General features: G+C 36.5%; 1 protein-coding gene across 7 annotated transcripts in view; it reads right to left on the minus strand.

The window, feature by feature from the left end:
• Nucleotides 1-17,686, minus strand: part of SEPSECS (Sep (O-phosphoserine) tRNA:Sec (selenocysteine) tRNA synthase) — a 55,596-nt gene that overhangs the window by 12,171 nt on the left and 25,739 nt on the right. For 4 of the 7 annotated variants that reach the window (XR_016393253.1, XM_089911726.1, XM_089911724.1 and 1 more), the window contains exons 9-12: nt 12,415-12,508; nt 9,334-9,424; nt 7,831-7,940; nt 1,733-1,905 (exon numbers count right to left, since the gene is read on the minus strand). Coding sequence is in view for 5 of the 7 variants with exons in the window: in XM_089911726.1 (XP_089767852.1) it covers nt 1,733-1,905; nt 7,831-7,940; nt 9,334-9,424; nt 12,415-12,508 (468 nt within the window). In the remaining 2 variants the exon portion in view is untranslated. Of the gene's footprint in view, nt 1-1,732; nt 7,941-9,333; nt 9,425-12,414; nt 12,509-17,686 lie in introns of those variants that run through there. The other 3 variants (XM_089911727.1, XR_016393254.1, XM_022566596.2) reach the window with 3 other exon arrangements.

Genomic DNA, 17,686 nt, shown 5'->3' on the forward strand with positions numbered 1-17,686 from the left:
TTTACTGCCTATGAACACATTTTTTGGAAGGGGGAATGTGGAAAAAACACTCTCTCAGCTTTCTATCTGGTCAAAAGCCCCAAGTACTTCCTAAAAGTTCCTGTCTCTCTAATGTGGTCCATGAGATACATCAGACATTCTTCTCATTGAGCATCACACTCAGCTCCTCTGATCCATCCCAGAGGGGGAGCCCTGTCTGCCTGCCTTCTCCTCTGAAAACTGGTTTTGAGATGGTACTCAACCTTCCACTGCTCATTAAACCTGGCTGGCTGGAGCCCAACACAATGACTCAACTAGCCTTCTACACATTTACTTAGAATAAGGGTTCCCTCTATATATCTAGAATGATTACCCCCACTGCCTTATAGGCTTAATCTAATTTGGGGTTCTAATTCGCAGCCTTATGTAAAGGAAGTTAGCATTGAAATTGAATTGTTATACACGACTATGGACTGAAGTCCATTTCTTATGATAACCAGTGAAACCTGGAGCAGGTCAAATGGGAATTTCTCCAGCATCCTGGAAGATCTTTAGGAGCCCATTTGGAGTACATCCTTCATAAATCCAGTATTATTAATCCATGGGAAAGTCGTTAGAAAAACACCATCTCAAACCTTCTTCTTTCTGCACTTGTCTAATTTTCTCTGGTTCCTCAAGCCATCTGTTTCTCACCTCTTCTCACTTTTCCACTAAAATCTACCCTTAGGGGATCTTATTTGGATCATGACTCAAATGTAAAAAAAAAACGGTAATTAGAGAAATGACCAATGATAGCATATTTGATGATATCAAGATATTATGTTAATTGGGGGGGTGATAATAGTATTGTGGCTTTTTAAAAAATGAGTCCTTTACTTAGAAGATCCATATTGAAATGTGAGCTACACCTTGAAACGCCTGAGATTTGCTTTCAAATAAGAGGGTGGTAGAGGGGACACGAAATTGGACTTGACAAGTGCCAAAGATGAGTGATGAATACTGGGCCTCATTATATGGTTTGCTCTACTTTTGTATATGTTTGAAATTTTCTATAATAAGTTTTCTTTAATAACCCACTCTTAGTGAAACATCTGATAAACTCACACAAACTAAGATGTCACTAACTGATAAGGATAAATAGCAGTTATCTATTTCCTGATGTATCTACATTTTAACAGGAGAAAGAAAGACTTAAGACAAAGAAATGAATCCAACAGTGGCAAATAAGACGGGAGCAAAGGGGAGAGGAGGGAGGGAAGGGGCCACAAGGAAAACAGCCACTCAAACCAAGAACTCTGAATACAGTTCCAGTCTCAATTTTCTTTTTTCCATCTGACCTAACAGAATTTAATGAAGATCAGGCCAATAAACACAGCTACAGTTTTTTAAATTGAAGTATAGTTGATTTACAATGTTGTGTTACTTTCAGGTATACAACAAAGTGATTCAGTTTTATATAATATATTCTTTTTCAGATTCTTCTTCAGTTTACAAAGATGTAAACTTGGGAGCCACGATCAGTCATTCTACTATAAAGTCATTTAAGAATAGGGCTAAATATAATAAACTGCTGTGCTTGCAGGTCTGCTGACTATACCAAAAACTTTGGTCAGATAATACAATTGATGTGGAAGTCACAATGAATGAACTTTCCCTGTACATTTTTGCTGGGTTGTGATCTGAAGTTTCAGGTACATAAAATAGTTAATGCACTTTAAATATGTTTCTTAAAAAGAATACTCAGGGGGCTTACCTGGTGGCGCAGTGGTTGAGAGTCCACCTGCTGATGCAGGAGACACGGGTTCGTGCCCCAGTCCAGGAAGATCCCACTTGCCGCGGAGCAACTGGGCCTGTGAGCCATGGCCGCTGAGCCTGTGCGTCCGGAGCCCGTGCTCCGCAACGGGAGAGGCCACAACAGTGAGAGGCCTGCGTATCGCGAAAAAAAAAGAAAAAAAAAACCCTCAGGTGTAAACAAAAAGAAACTCATAAAAATGAAAGTAGAAAAATTCTGGAAAAAGAAAAAAAAAGATCGTCATCTAAAATCAAGTACATACTTTTTAATTTCCACTGGAGATGAGCAAAATTCAATGATGACTCCCTCTCATAAAACATCCTACTAATAAACTAATGAAGAAATTTTAATTTTTGAAATTTAATTTAAATCTAGTACAAATTGGTACATTATAGCTTTATGCAGACCACCATAGCAGTTATTAATGGCAAGTGCTATGTTTTAGGCACTGAGTTAATCACTTTACTTGTTATCTCATTTAACTCTCAATCCTATAGGATTGTACCCATTTCACATATGGTGAGACTGAGGTTCAGAGAGGTTAAATATGTGAACTCACATGGTCAGTGAGTACCAGTGCAGAGATCTAATTCCAAATCAAATGAGAACTACATGTAAAATTCAGATAGTACAATTTAAAAATGAAATTTGCTGAAGAAGGAAGTGACACTATTTTATTTTTAATTAAGGTGTTTCCTTTAGAAAAGATTCAATACTTCTAAGCCTCCAACTTTCTACGGTCAATAGATCCTTTGGGAAATGGTTGCTGGGTTTTTTTTCTTTTTTAAATAATCTAGCCTCCACCCCCGTGACTCATGATTCTCATTATAAAGTACGCCTTTTCTTGCTGATTTCTGGGCAAGTCGATACTGTTGACTGAATCAAAAAATGGGCAAGTAATTTAATGTTAGTTATCTGTACTTTCGAATTGTATCTGGAGCAGTGATTAGGTAAAATAATATAATGCACTATCAATGATTAAAAATCTATTTCATGTAATAAATTATACAATTTAGTTTTATTTATACATAGTCTACACCAAAAATATTTTTGGAAACATCTTTTTCTTTTAGCAGGTTAGCAGACTGACACCAGCTTCAATTCTAATAGCTAAAATCCCCCACAATTATACATTTATACGTATAAATATGAAGAACATAGCCTTTCCTCACATTTCTCTAAAAGTTCACATTGATACCACTTGATAAAAACAAGACCATATAAACATTTCCAGATTTTGCTTAAGGTCTTAGATTGAACTGTAGAATATTAGGTGGAAAATTATAACGATATATTCATTAGCCTTGAACTCATCATCTTACATGTGTATGTTACCATAATGGCCAACAAAGAGCATGCAAGTAAAAAGGAAGGCACAAAAGGAAGCAGTGGGTAAGTCTTAGACCTGTACACTGAGTAGCCACAAGAGACAAATAATCAACACAATTTGACAGACAAGGAAAAAAACTGTTCACTGGATTTCTTTAAGTTATACGTTAACAGCATATTCAATTTTTTTATCAGATTATTCAGAGGGTATCAAACTTCTGAAATGATCAAACTTCTGTGTATACAAATTCAGTTACAAAATAAGGTCAGCCTCCTGAATGCAAAACATAACAAAACCATTTAAGGGCTTGGCAGAAATTAGTACATCTTAGACAGTGGGAAAGAAAACCCAACTTTCATATGCACCAAATGTGGATGTATTCAAAAAAATTTCTCTGAGTGTATTATCAATGAGGCTCATCAGGGTTTGTCATTGTCGTCAATTGTTGGCTATTTTCCTCTATGAAAGAACACAAGAATTTAACTCATGATGAGCTACTAATTCAATATTAAAGTAACATTGCTGGTTAAAAAAATTACCTTTGTTTTAATTTTAATTTTCCTAAAACGTTATCATAGCCATATAGTCTAAAAATAAAAGCATATCCCGTAGCTCAGACCTCAATTACAGTTCTTATTATAGTGGTTAGAGAAACAGAACCACAATAGAGGTATGTGCTATGGCAAAATATTAGAAAAAACTTAAAAGTTATCATTCTGCATATCAAGTGCCTATTGGCTGAACATAACTGTATTCAACAGTTCATATTCGGACACCTCGTCAACTAATGCAAAAAGCTAAATAAAAAGATTTATAGTTGAACGCAGAGTTCCTAAGGCTAGTATCACACAGAGGGAGAACTTGTCAGCAGAGAACTTAGGAGCCAAATTGAGAATTGGATTTAAAATACCTTTCCCTGCTGTGTGTATAATTAGTAATACGTTCGGTGACCTAAAGAATATTTCATGTTATTCAATTTTCTTTTCTGGGCAGACTACCACAGCCCAATGACTTTAAAAACCAAACTCCAAAATTCTACCTGATAGTCTTAATAAGGGCAGTTGGATCATAAAGACAGAAAAGGACATCTTAGTCACTGACTGGAAAAGATATCATCCGTTGCCCCTCGGCCCCAGTACGAGAAAAACTGAGGCCAATTATAAGGATTACCAATCATTACTAGCAGGCTAAAATAAATAACTGTATGCTCTTTTATACTTATATGTGGAGATGAGAGACAGCAAGTCAAAGGACACTGGGGTGGTGGCAAAGGAAAGCCTCAATATGCAGAACCTACAACATCCCTTCAAAAATTCTTGTGACTTCTCCGACCTCAAGGTCAAATTGAAACCAGCAGGAATAGAGCTGGAATTCCAAAACCTCTGAAAAGAAAGGACTAATAATAAAAACTGCAGCTGATTTTTATGCACCAGGAATGAAATGTTATAACATATCTATCACTCACATGTGGGTTCATGTAATTTATCTTCAATTAGAATTATTATCTATTCAGCAGCTGAAGCCCAAGAACTGCTGATACACTGCAGATGAGAAAACATTTGCTGGTCTCTCAGCTCTGGCCTTTCTTAAACTAAATGATGATCACACAATATAGATCACTCGTTCTAGAAAACAATCTTGGCTTAGGTGGACAGTATGCTGCACTGCCAGCATCTACACCTGCAACATCACTTCATTCCTTTTCACAGATTCGAGAGGGTCTATGGCAACTCTTCAGCTTTATTAGTTCTACAATTCAGTCTCAAATTCACATTAAAAAATTATACAATTTTTTATTCCAGGATTTACCCCTTTGAAAGAAGTTATTATAGCTATTTAAAGAACCCAGACACTTCAAATATCTGAACCCCAAAGATACAATAATTTTAAAGTAATCTTTACAATATTTGTAGTTAAGTACTTTATCTCAACACAGTTGACTTCCAAGGTTGTCAAGCCAGTGTCCCAAGTATTCTAACTTACCTGTGGGAGTGGCAGCTGTCTGAGCTCACATTTAACATAGTTTACAATGCCAAAACAATAGAGAAAAACACCATCCAGAAAGCTACGTGGCATTCTCTACTGTAGTGTTTTCAAAAGTTCGTTCAATGGGATGTCAGTATTTAATTAAAAAAAGGGTTCCATCTTTAGATAAGGATACATTCAAACTGGAATAGAAGGAATTCTTAGAAACTTTAACATGCCAATAGGCAGGTTTGCAAAGTCCCCAATTTATTTGTCCGTGGAACCTTTTATACCCATGAGCATCTCTTAGGAATAAATGCTCCACAGAGCAAGTCTTGAGAAATACAGCTTTGACATTTTGGTGCATTCAGAGGCTTCACTAACTCCTTAGGCTATGAGACATCAGTCTATTTCTTAAAATTAACAACAAACGTAATAGTTATAGCCAGTACATCTGGAATTTCAGACTCAGAAAGTAAGCATATGGGCAATGAAAAGGGAATACACCTGTTCTTCATACTCCATCATTTTCACCTCTCCAGCAAAAATATGTTCAGAATCCCCATGTTAACCACTCCTAATGACAGCTGTGCAAAACACCTGAACAAACCAACCAAATATACAGACTCCTTGAAGCAAAACAATGGAATAAAGTTTTCACTTTCCTAAATGGAAAAATGCACACATGCCATATTAACAATTTGTAATTACATATTTAGAAATGGTAACCTCGGTTTTCACTTAAGAATCTATATGCTGTGGAAGCAACCTAAGTGTCCACTGACAGATGAATGGATAAAGATGTGGCACATATATACAATGGAATATTACTCAACCATAAAAAGAAACGAAATTGAACTATCTGTCGTGAGGTGGATGGACACAGAGTCTGTCATACAGAGTGAAGTAAGTCTGAAAGAGAAAAACAAATACTGTATGCTAACACATACATATGGAATCTAAAAAAAAAAAATGGTTCTGAAGAACCTAGGGTCAGGATAAGAATAAAGACGCAGATGTAGAGAATGGACTTGAGGACATGGGGAGGGGGAAGGGTAAGCTGGGACGAAGTGAGAGAGTAGCACTGACATATATATACTACCAAATGTAAAATAGATAGCTAGTAGGAAGCAGCTACATAGCACAGGGAGATCAGCTCGGTGCTTTGTGACCACCTAGGGGGGTGGGGTAGGGAGGGTGGGAGGGAGACACAAGAGGGAGGGGATATGGGGGTATATGTATATGTATAGCTGATTCACTTTGTGATACGGCAGAAACTAACACAACACTGTAAAGCAATTATACTCCAATAAAGATGTTAACAAAAAAAAATCTATATGCTGTTTAGTTGGTAACATTTATAGAGCTACCTTCTTTGAAGTACTACTGAATAATTCAAGTTGCTATGGAAAACTTCTCTTTACTGAGGAGTTCTTTTACTTTAGAGAAGTTTTTAACAACCTCAGCACTACTGACATTTTGGGCTGGATAAATCTTTGTTTTGAGAAGTTGTCTTGTCCGTTGTAGGGTGTTGAACAGCACCACTGGCCTCCCCTCACTAGATGTCAATAGCATCCTACTAGGTTTGACAATCAGAAAAGATCCCCAGGGGCTTCCCTGGTGGCGCAGTGGTTGAGAGTCCACCTGCCGATTCAGGGGACACGGGTTCGTGCCCCGGTCCGGGAGGATCCCACATGCCGCGGAGCGGCTGGGCCCGTGAGCCATGGCCGCTGAGCCTGCGCGTCCGGAGGCTGTGCTCCGCAATGGGAGAGGCCACAACACTGAGAGGCCCGCATACCGCAAAAAAAAAAAAAAAAAAAAAAAAAAAGAATCCCCAGAGAATTCCCTGGTGGTCCAATGGTTAGGACTCCACGCTTTCACTGCTGAGGGCGAAGGTTCCATCCCTGGTCGAGGAACTAAGATCCCACAAGCCGTGTGGCGTGGCCGAAAAAAAAAAACCAAACAAAAAAACCCCCAAAATATCTCCAGATGTTACTTAGATATAAGAAGCCAATCATCCCCAGTTGAGATCCATTTCTGTTGAGCAAAAATTAAAGCTTACACCTTGACCTTGACTCTGCTTTCCTGGGAAATGTCCATTTTACAGGCATTCTGTGACTTACACATATCAACAAACATCTACTAATTAGTAGCATTAGCAATCTTTCTAAATTCTGTGTGGTCAGAAACATAAGTAATTTGTGAATGATAGAGAATAGTCAGAAGAAAGCAGTCTACACATTTCAAAGAGAATTAGAGTAATGTGTAATTTTACTATCATTATGTTAGTAAGAATTATCTGAATCATAATGTTTATTTGGCAAATATTTAACAATTAGAAAAACGCTAATTGTACATTATAACCTGTTAAGGATAGTGATTGAGGCAGTCGAAGAACAACAAATGTAACAATCGTCAATGGCTCGCTCAGACCATGTTCTATTCCTTGACCAAATATTCTCCATGAAATTCTCAATTCAAAAATCTCAAGTCTTGTCTTTAAACTGCTAGCTTATACTGTAGCCTCATCACTTTTTTAAAATTATCACGAAGAAACCCTTCACATGTCATCAGGAAGAATCCTGGCATGTGCCAAGAAGTACATTATCTGGTTTTAAAGCCATTTCTTCTATAACCACATCTTCAGTTTTATCATAACTGTCAACTCCAGATACATCACTCTCTTTATTTTGTTCTTTTCTTACTGTCTTTAAACACTTGTCAAGTCTATTTACGAACAAGTCCACATCCTGTGTCTTCATACCGATGGCTGATGCGGCATTGAGGTAAGCACAAGGGTAATTATTTGTATGTGACATAAAGCCTCTGAAAGTGTAGCCACTCACAGTCTGCACAGACCCAAGAGGCACAACCCTGAAAGGGAAAAGATTTACCAATTTAGTATGTCTGGTGATGTTAACAGAGTATCACCCATAAACAAAAGAAAGCTGTGTTACTAAGCCTTACACCTACTTAGTAAGAAGTTTAATAACAGCCATAAATCGTAGCCTATGAAAACAGACTGCAGCCTTAAAATAAAATTATACAGTGCACTTCACATAGGAAAGTACTACCTGATGCTTATCATTTACTTATCTTTTATTAAAGAGCTACAAGCTCTAGGAATCAAAAACACCTTTACATCTTCAAAAAGGTAAAAAGAAAGTTATTTCTGTTTTTGTATCAAATACCAGAATCTGATTTCACATATACACACTTTAATGGAATATTTAAGTTTGTAAATCAAACCACTTTGATTAACTGCCATGTATTGCCTCAAGTAATCAATAGACTAGAATTACATCTATCGGATCACATTATGCAATGGAGGGTTTTAAAGCCAGGATCCAGCAGAAATTACATAACTGCTTACAGTGGGTTGATGGTCAGCAATCATTAAATTCAGCAATGGTACATGCATTTTTAAAGCCTGATTTCACTGTCATACTTGATATAAGCAGATTTCTAACAGTACCCTTTTTTTTTAAAGAACTCAATTAAGATCAACCTAAACATAAAGACAAATAGTGGCAACACTAAAAAGCAAGGCCAAGAAAACCATTTTAAAAGTGTCAAAACTATGCTGCATATAGATATAGCTCATCAAGGTAAAAGGTGAATTAATCTAAGATGTTTTTCCTTTTAAAAAGTTGTTCTTTGATGTGAAATCTCTAACCTCTGGTAGTCAGAGAGAAATTCTTTAGCAGAAGCACGTAAAGAAGAGTACTTAGAGCAAGGTACTTTTCAAGTCATTTTTCTCTGACCTCATCAAACATAAAATGAAAATTGAAATTCATCTTAAGCTATGTACATATAAAAGCAAAAAGTAGATTTTTCAAAGGCAGTACTTAGACAAGAATTGCATAGCGTTTTCAGTTTGGGAAATGGACTTTTCCTTAAAAACATTTTCACTTAAACTTAGTAATGAAGACAACTTATTTCTAACACCATAATGTGACACCACTGAAGACAATCTAACAAAGGAAAATAAAGACAAAAATTTGTACAGAGAGGTAATGAACTTTGTTTTTATATGTCTATTAAAGCAAACAAGATTCGTATCTTTCCTGTGACTATTTCACGTTCCACAGGTGAGTGACTGTGTGACAGCCTTGCAGATTCTCTACCTCATCATTCTTTTCCTCCACGATGAATTCTCAGGTGCAGTTCAGCACATACTTGGGGGACTTATTCTTAAAGAAAGGTGCTTTATTAGAGTTAATTTTGAAAAGTGAAATAAATCCAATCCTCTTTTAAACATACTTACCTGGCTCCAGAAACCTGTCTGGTAAAAAGCATGGAGCCAAGCCGAGTGACAGCTTTGTCACAGTGTTTATCTAGTGTTTTAAGCGTCATAGCTGAAAAAGAAAAAAGTATTCCAGTGAGCCTTGGTTCACCAGCACAAAACCACTTAAGAAACAAACAATCACAGAGACATCACTTTTTTTATTGTGCTAATAAACATGTAACATAAAATTTACCATCTTACCCAATTTTTAGGTGTACAGTTCAGTGGTATTAAATACATTCAATCTTGTTACACAACGATCATCACCATCCATCCCCATAACTCTATCTTATAAAACTGACACTCTATACCTATTAAACAATAATTCCCCATTTTCCCCTCCCCCTGGCAACCAGCATTACGCTTTCTGTCTATGATTTTGAGTACTCTAAGTACCTCATATAGGTGGAATCATACAGCATTTGTCTTTTTGTGACTGTCTTATTTCATGGAGATATCACTTTTTATTCATTGTCACATGGCACCATTTCACTTTAATGCATTTAAAAAATTATAGTGAGGATTTGTTTCCATATCAGATAAAAATATGTTAACATAAACACGCTCAGAATCAGAAGAGAATTTCCATATCACCCTTCCAAAATGTGAATTTTCCAATTAAATAAATGGAACAATGACATGGATAATATGACTTACTATACTAGATACTCTACAAATATAATCTCAACCATTTTTAACAACTTTGTATGTGAGGGATCATTATCTCTACTTATAGACAGGGAAAAGGAAGTTAGAGGCTAGTACATGGCAGAACTGGGATTCAAATCATACCGTATTACCTTCTATAATATCTACATAGATTATAAACCAACAAAGGACTGATTGGGGTGATTTTATTATCTATCAGTGGCCAAATGGTTTTCCAAGGAAGCCCATTCCTGAAAAAGGCTTTAATTACAAATTATTATTTCCTTACTTTCCTCAGATATACATGAAATATGAACCATATTATACTATATATATTCACAAATTAAAAGGGGTAATCATGAAGTTTAAAAGTTAGTTAAATGCATAAAAGTCAACATTCTTTTTATCCTGTTTAGTAGTTCTTGTACTACATGACAAAATGAAATGATCATAAATACAGATTTCTCTAACACAGGCATACTCAAGAAAATAAATAATAACAGCATTAAAAATTATAAGAATATCTTTAATGTTATGGTGTTTTGTTAACTGGTAGAAATTTTAAAGTATTTATATAGAGTCCTTATCAGTGACCAAGTTATTTTGGTGAGAAGCAAGAGTTAAAAGTATTATTTTCCATATATTCAGTATAACACTTAACATAGATTTGAATTCTTTCAGCGTATAGGTTTTATATTAGAAATACATTACAGCATATCGTCACCTTATCTTTGATAAAGGAGGCAGGAATGTACAGTGGAGAAAGGACAGCCTCTTCAATAAGTGGTGCTGGGAAAACTGGACAGGTACGTGTAAAAGTATGAGATTAGATCACTCCCTAACCCCATACACAAAAATAAGCTCAAAATGGATTAAAGACCTAAATGTAAGGCCAGAAACTATCAAACTCTTAGAGGAAAACATAGGCAGAACACTCTATGACATAAATCACAGCAAGATCCTTTCTGACCCACCTCCTAGAGAAATGGAAATAAAAACAAAAGTGAACAAATGGGACCTAATAAAACTTCAAAGCTTTTGCACAGCAAAGGAAACCATAAACAAGACCAAAAGACAACCCTCAGAATGGGAGAAAATATTTGCAAATGAAGCAACTGACAAAGGATTAATCTCCATAATTTATAAGCAGCTCATGCAGCTCAATAACAAAAAAACAAACAACCCAATCCAAAAATGGGCAGAAGACCTTGGAGCTCCAATGGCACAATCGGTTAGCGTGCGGTACTTATACAAAAATGGGCAGAAGATCTAAATAGACATTTCTCCAAAGAAGATATACAGACTGCCAACAGACCCATGAAAGAATGCTCAACATCAGTCATCATTAGAGAAATGCAAATCAAAACTACAATATCATCTCACACCAGTCAGAATGGCCATCATCAAAAAATCTACAAACAATAAATGCTGGAGAGGGTGTGGAGAAAAGGGAACACTCCTGCACTGCTGGTGGGAACGTGAATTGGTACAGCCACTATGGAGAACAGTATGGAGGTTCCTTAAAAAACTACAAATAGAACTACAATATGACCCAGCAATACCACTACTGGGCATATACCCTGAGAAAACCATAATTCAAAAAGAGTCATGTACCACAATGTTCATTGCAGCTCTATTTACAATAACCTGGAGATGGAAACAACCTAAGTGTCCATCATCGCATGAATGGATAAAGAAGATGTGGCACATATATACAATGGAATATTATTCATCCATAAAAAGAAACAAAATTGAGCTATTTGTAATGAGGTGGATAGACCTAGAGTCTGTCATACAGAGTGAAGTAAGTCAGAAAGAGAAAGACAAATACCGTATGCTAACACATATATATGGAATTTAAGGGAAAGAAAACGCCATGAAGAACCTAGGGATAAGACAGGAATAAAGACAGAGACCTACTAGAGAATGGACTTGAGGATATGGGGAGGGGGAAGGGTAAGCTGTGACAAAGCGAGAGAGAGGCATGGACATATATACACTACCAAATGTAAGGTAGATAGCTAGTGGGAAGCAGCCGCATATCACAGGGAGATCAGCTCGATGCTTTTGGACCACCTAGAGGGGTGGGATAGGGAGGGTGGGAGGGAGGGAGATGCAAGAGGGAAGAGATATGGGAACATATGTATATGTATAACTGACTCACTTTGCTATAAAGCAGAAACTAACACACCATTGTAAAGCAATTATACTCCAATAAAGATGTTTAAAAAAAAAGAAATACATTACAGCATTTATAAAGGCTGACTAAACTTTTAAAATTTACAAATTAGCACTGTAATGAAATTAGAAACATCACTGTAACCAGAAAGAATTCATACTCTTTCTAGAAACACCAGCTTCCCACTGGGGATGGTTCAGAAGTACAATTTTTTTTTTAAGAAAAATAATTACCTAAAGATATGGGATTGTGAGGTGTATGCAACACTCTTTCATTGTAGGCTTCTGACAGCTTCTTTAGTTGGTTGGACAAATATGAAAACATTTCCTGCAACAACAAAATGTTACATTTAAAGAAAATCAAATAAATACTCACTGCAACTTGCTAGATTTAATAAAACAACCCTGATTGGTGTACAGTCTATGCTGTAAATTAACTCCTTCATATGCCCTAGGAGCAATTCTTTTCCTTTGCCACAATATAGAAAGATTTAAAGCTGCCAGAATTATCAGAAACCACAGGATTTAAAGGTAAAGAACCACCACATTTCCTGCTCTGGGGCTATCACAAATCCTCCAGGGCTACCAAGTCACAGAACCTCCAGGGCTACCACTCTAGTCCAAGCAGCCATTAACTTCTCCCCTGGATCACAGCAATAGATTCTAAATGACTTCTCTGCCTACTTTCCCACCCCTCCAGACAGAGGCCACAGTGGTCTCTCAAAAACATGAATCAGATCATGTCCCTCCCAATGACTTCCTCCTGTAAGTGTTAAAAAAATCAAACTCTTCATCCACGTGATACACCCCAGCCAACACACCGAACTCAGTGACAGTCATTCCCTCCACTCACTATATGCTAGCCACATCAGCCTCCTTTCCAATCCCTGAACATGTCAGAACCTTTGTGCCTGTTTCCCCTGGACTTGGAAAGCTCTTCTCCCAGATGATTCCAAGAGTGGTCCCTTTTGTCACAATGTAAGGAGACCTTTCTTTATTACTTCCCTGTTAAAGTAGCTCTCCGACTCTGCCCACCCCCAACTCCCAATCTCCCTCCAACACCATTACCTATTTTGGTTCCTTCACTATACTTATCACAGTCTGAAATTTCTCTTTAATTTGCTTAAATAAATATTGCCTATGACTACCTATTAGAATGGAAAAACTCCTTGAAAGCAGGGACTTTCTATCTTCTTCACCACTGCTTTCCCAACAGCAAGAAAAACGTGCCAGACTTTTAGTATGTGCCAGACTTAGAAAGAGGCAGTTTAAAAATGTACTTCCTTTAAATATTATAAACTTAAAATTAACAATTCCCTTAACTCAATTAAAAGAATACAGCATTTAAAAACTAAATATTGTATTCTTGATCCTACTCTGAAAAATAGTGTATACCCAGTAGTAAAAAATAAAAATACATATATTTTACAAGTACAAAATCTCATGTGCACATGTGAGAATTTAATAAACCTACAAATAAATATTAAGTTGGCAACTGTTTGACCTAAAATTGTATTTTCTTCTCCTAGTAAGCACTTTAAAAGTGTTGAAATGAAAATCTGCCCAAGTGAGTCTGCAGCTGAACAAAACCCATTTGCACTGACCTCCTCCAGCCACAGTCAAAACATAAAAACTCTAATGATGCACCAAAGAGCCAAGGGCCAACAGAGTAGTACCCAAGTGGAGACAGGAGGAAATGATACTTCAACTTCAAAGGCCACATAAGCGGCTTCAGTTTTCTCTAAGGTGAGGGTTGGACAGTCTGATCCCACAGTGAGACCCAGAGTAGCTTTTTCATTTCTAAAGAACGTAGTAGATGACTAACTCCAGCTTTTGTTAGGTAAAGATTTTAAAAAGAGGGAAATTCTTACCAGGTTTATGAATTATTAGTGAGTCTCCTTAAGACCACAAACATTTTTATCCTTGTCAACACAGTATATTTTATATTCTGAACTAAAAAAACTTTAATAGTCATTCTTAACTTTTTAGGATATTTTATAAGATCAATTCTCAGCATGCCAGAATGATGAAATCTTAGATCACTAAAATGTACTGATTCTTTTTATATTCAAAAAGTTAACGCAAAAAAAAAAAAAAAGTTAACGCCCACATCTGTCATACTGAATGAAGCTATAAGTAAACATACTGTTATATGTAATAAGTCTTTCTCTTTTGTCATTAAAAAAAGTGTATAGAAATCCTTAAGGATGCATATGTTATCACCACTTGCAGAAACAGAAAAAAGAGTAGGCATCTTTTCTTAGACATATAAAGATTTCCTGGCCCCTCCTTCTTAAACTAATATTGATGTTCACTTCAGAAGGTGAAACAATAGGAAAATCAAATGAAATTTAAAAATCAAGAGTTTTTCCTGCAACTGAAACAATTCATAATCTTTTAGTACCACACCAGAGTTAATGAAGAGTAGAATTCCTAGGTTTCATTTATATTTTCATCTACTATGAAGTAACTAGGTCATAATTTAAATGCTCAGTGTTGGGAATTCCTTGGCAGTCCAGTGGTTAGGACTTGGCACTTTCACTGCCGAAGGCCCAGGTTCAATCTGGTCAGAGATCTAAGATCCCACAAGCCGCGTGGCGAGGCCAAAAAGAAAAGAAAAGAAAAGAAATGCTCAGCGTTGTTTAAAACAGAAAAAAGGAGTCGCACATTTTAACTTAGATGTTAACTGTTGATTCTTCTTCATTATATTATACACCAAAGTCTTAATGTGCATCTAATTCTCTCTTACTCTCAAATTCATTAACCTCTCATAAGCAGAAACAAATCTGATAGCCAGGAAATGCCTTTTACAGACTCCTACATTTTCCCCCCTAACAACAAAAAAACTTATTTCAATTGTGAGGGCCAATTTAGAATATTATTGTATCTAGTCATGGCTGCCACAATAATCACCAATGCAGTTACACTTGTAGTATGAAAGGAACCTGATGAGTAGTTAATTTGTCCTTAATTTGTCCTTAGCTATTTCTAAAAAAAAAAAAAAAAGAAATGTTTCCTCAGTAACACCCCTAGAGGGTGCTTTTAAATTTACTAATGGGGCTTCCCTGGTGGCACAGTGGTTGAGAGTCCGCCTGCCGATGCAGGGGACACGGGTTCGTGCCCTGGTCCGGGAAGATCCCACATGCCGCGGAGCAGCTGGGCCCATGAGCCATGGCCGCTGAGCCTGCGCGTCCGGAGCCTGTGCTCCGCAATGGGAGAGGCCACAACAGTGAGAGGCTCGCATACCACAAAAAAAAAAAAAAAAAAAAATTTACTAATGCATACGTGGCTATTAAAAAACAAAATTTTCCAATGTTAAATTTCTAATATTTAACAAATTAGTTCTAACCAGTTCTATCAATGACTTGCTAATGCCACTACAACTGTAGCTAACCTTAGGATAAAAATCTTCAGACTAAACGTAATACTAACTCAATCACATATCACTAGTAAATGGGAGTAAACAAAAAAGAATATATTAGTGAGTCAAGTTCACATCCATCTACAAATATTTTTAGTATCTCTACTCCACATAAAGTGTTATGATAGGTAATCCAATAAGCAAAGCAGTTTATAATATCTTAAAGCTCAATGTACTGAATCCTACAGTATTTCTCGTATGAAGGTCCTAAATCCTCTCCCATTGATATCACTACATTTTAAAAATATCATTTAAGAGACTGTACCACTATTTCCTACACTAATACTTAGCTAAGCAGTTTTTATCTGATATATCAAAGGTACTCCAGAACCTGCACTATTTTTTGCTACAGTTAGATCTATAACTGACATTTATTATAAAATACTTCCGTAAAGGGAGAAATTTACAAGCACCCCAAGCAAATGTATACAGAAAGATCTTACTTAAAAGAAATGAAATATTATCGATTTTCTATGTCTCTTGTGCTGTATTTAACTTAATTTTAAAAGACTCTTCACTAGAGATAAACTGAACTGTATACCTGAATGCTAATGTCAGCTACATTTCTAGGAAAAAAAAATAAAACTTTACACCATAATTCAAGATGTTAATGGAAGAGAAGCTGAATTATATTAAGCATTATCTTTCATATAGCCTTTTGCAAATTGATTTGCAGTTGTGAAGCCCAGCATCTAGCTTATCCCTTCCCATAACCCAAAGATGTGCATAATTCACTAAATTCTAAAGAAAAAGGTCTTATGCTTATACTGCTTCATATTACAGGATAAGATAAAAGAGAACTTCAGATATTATTACAATATGCCTCATACGGTGGGTAATACAAAAAGAAGGAAACATAACAAGTAGTCTGGTATTTCATTGATAACATGGAAGGTTGGATGGACAACGGACTGTTGGTATGTATCCACACACACAGATGTCCTTAAGTGAAGACAACGGTACTAAATGAGGGATGCTGCTATCTATAACTGTGGCCAGGCCACAGTGTCCAGGCATACTCCTTGCATCACAGGCTAAAGCACTGCTTTCAAACTCTTCTGTTGAAGCCCCATATCCAGGCCTGAAATCTGACACTTTTGTTCAGATTCAACTACTCTACTTTCAGGGCTGCAAATCTTCTAAGTTCCCAAACTTAGCTTTATTATAGGATATTGTTTGAAGCTGTACGTCTTATGTTCTCCAAGTTTCAGCTAACAAATTCCAGCCACAGGAGCAGCCAGTCCTCTGTCATTCCTCTTCTGAGCTTGTCCAGTTCAGCACATAGTTGCAACGATGAATGATTATCTGCCTGCCCTGTTCAGCAAAGCACTCTTCTAAAACTAAAGCTAAGCAGAATTATAATGATCTTCTCCAGAACCAAATGTGAAGGATGAATGTCTAAGACTGATCTTTCCTTCTGCATAGAGCAACTCAAAGAAACAGTTTCTTCAATTTTCGCCCCTTTTCTTAAAGGCCTCTTCAGTTAAACTTCCTGGTCACTTCTCCCCTCAGTGAAGCAGATGTGTTGATCAGGAAGGGGCTAAGAGCAAAGAGGTTCAATTCACACCCAGAGTTCCACTCTCTTTGATCCTTTCACCCTTCAAAAAAAAAAAGGCTTGAGAAGGAATGGCTTCAAGCTGAGTTCTTGTCTGCCTCTACTGTGAAAAAGATAAAGCCGTTTTGGAAGATGTAGAGCTATATGAAATAAACTAAAAATATCATTGTGGTGAATAAGGGCAAGGAATAAAAAAAAATCCTAAGTTGTCTTTTAACACTCCTTTTTTAGTAGGCAATAACACCAATAATATAAAGAGGAGCTCTCAGTGATGGTATATAAATAGCTCTGGCTGGAGCAAAATAGCTTTGCCTCAGCTTCTCCAGAGCTAAACCAATAAACTATCACGATTAAATTTTCACAGTTCAAAAGCAAGTCCATTTAAACAAAAGAGGCCTTTACTTCTGCAACGAATCCAATAAAAAAACAATATTTATGCTACATATACGCAATTATGGTTTATGGAGGACATCCACATTTTTCAACAAAAAGACTTTCCTGTTGAATGAAGTTGTTAAAAAGCAAACTTT

This window comes from Delphinapterus leucas, chromosome 5 (assembly GCF_059928025.1).
Source record: "Delphinapterus leucas isolate spDelLeu-1000000601 "Yukka" chromosome 5, BTC_Dleu_Yukka2, whole genome shotgun sequence".
Taxonomy (NCBI): domain Eukaryota; kingdom Metazoa; phylum Chordata; class Mammalia; order Artiodactyla; family Monodontidae; genus Delphinapterus; species Delphinapterus leucas.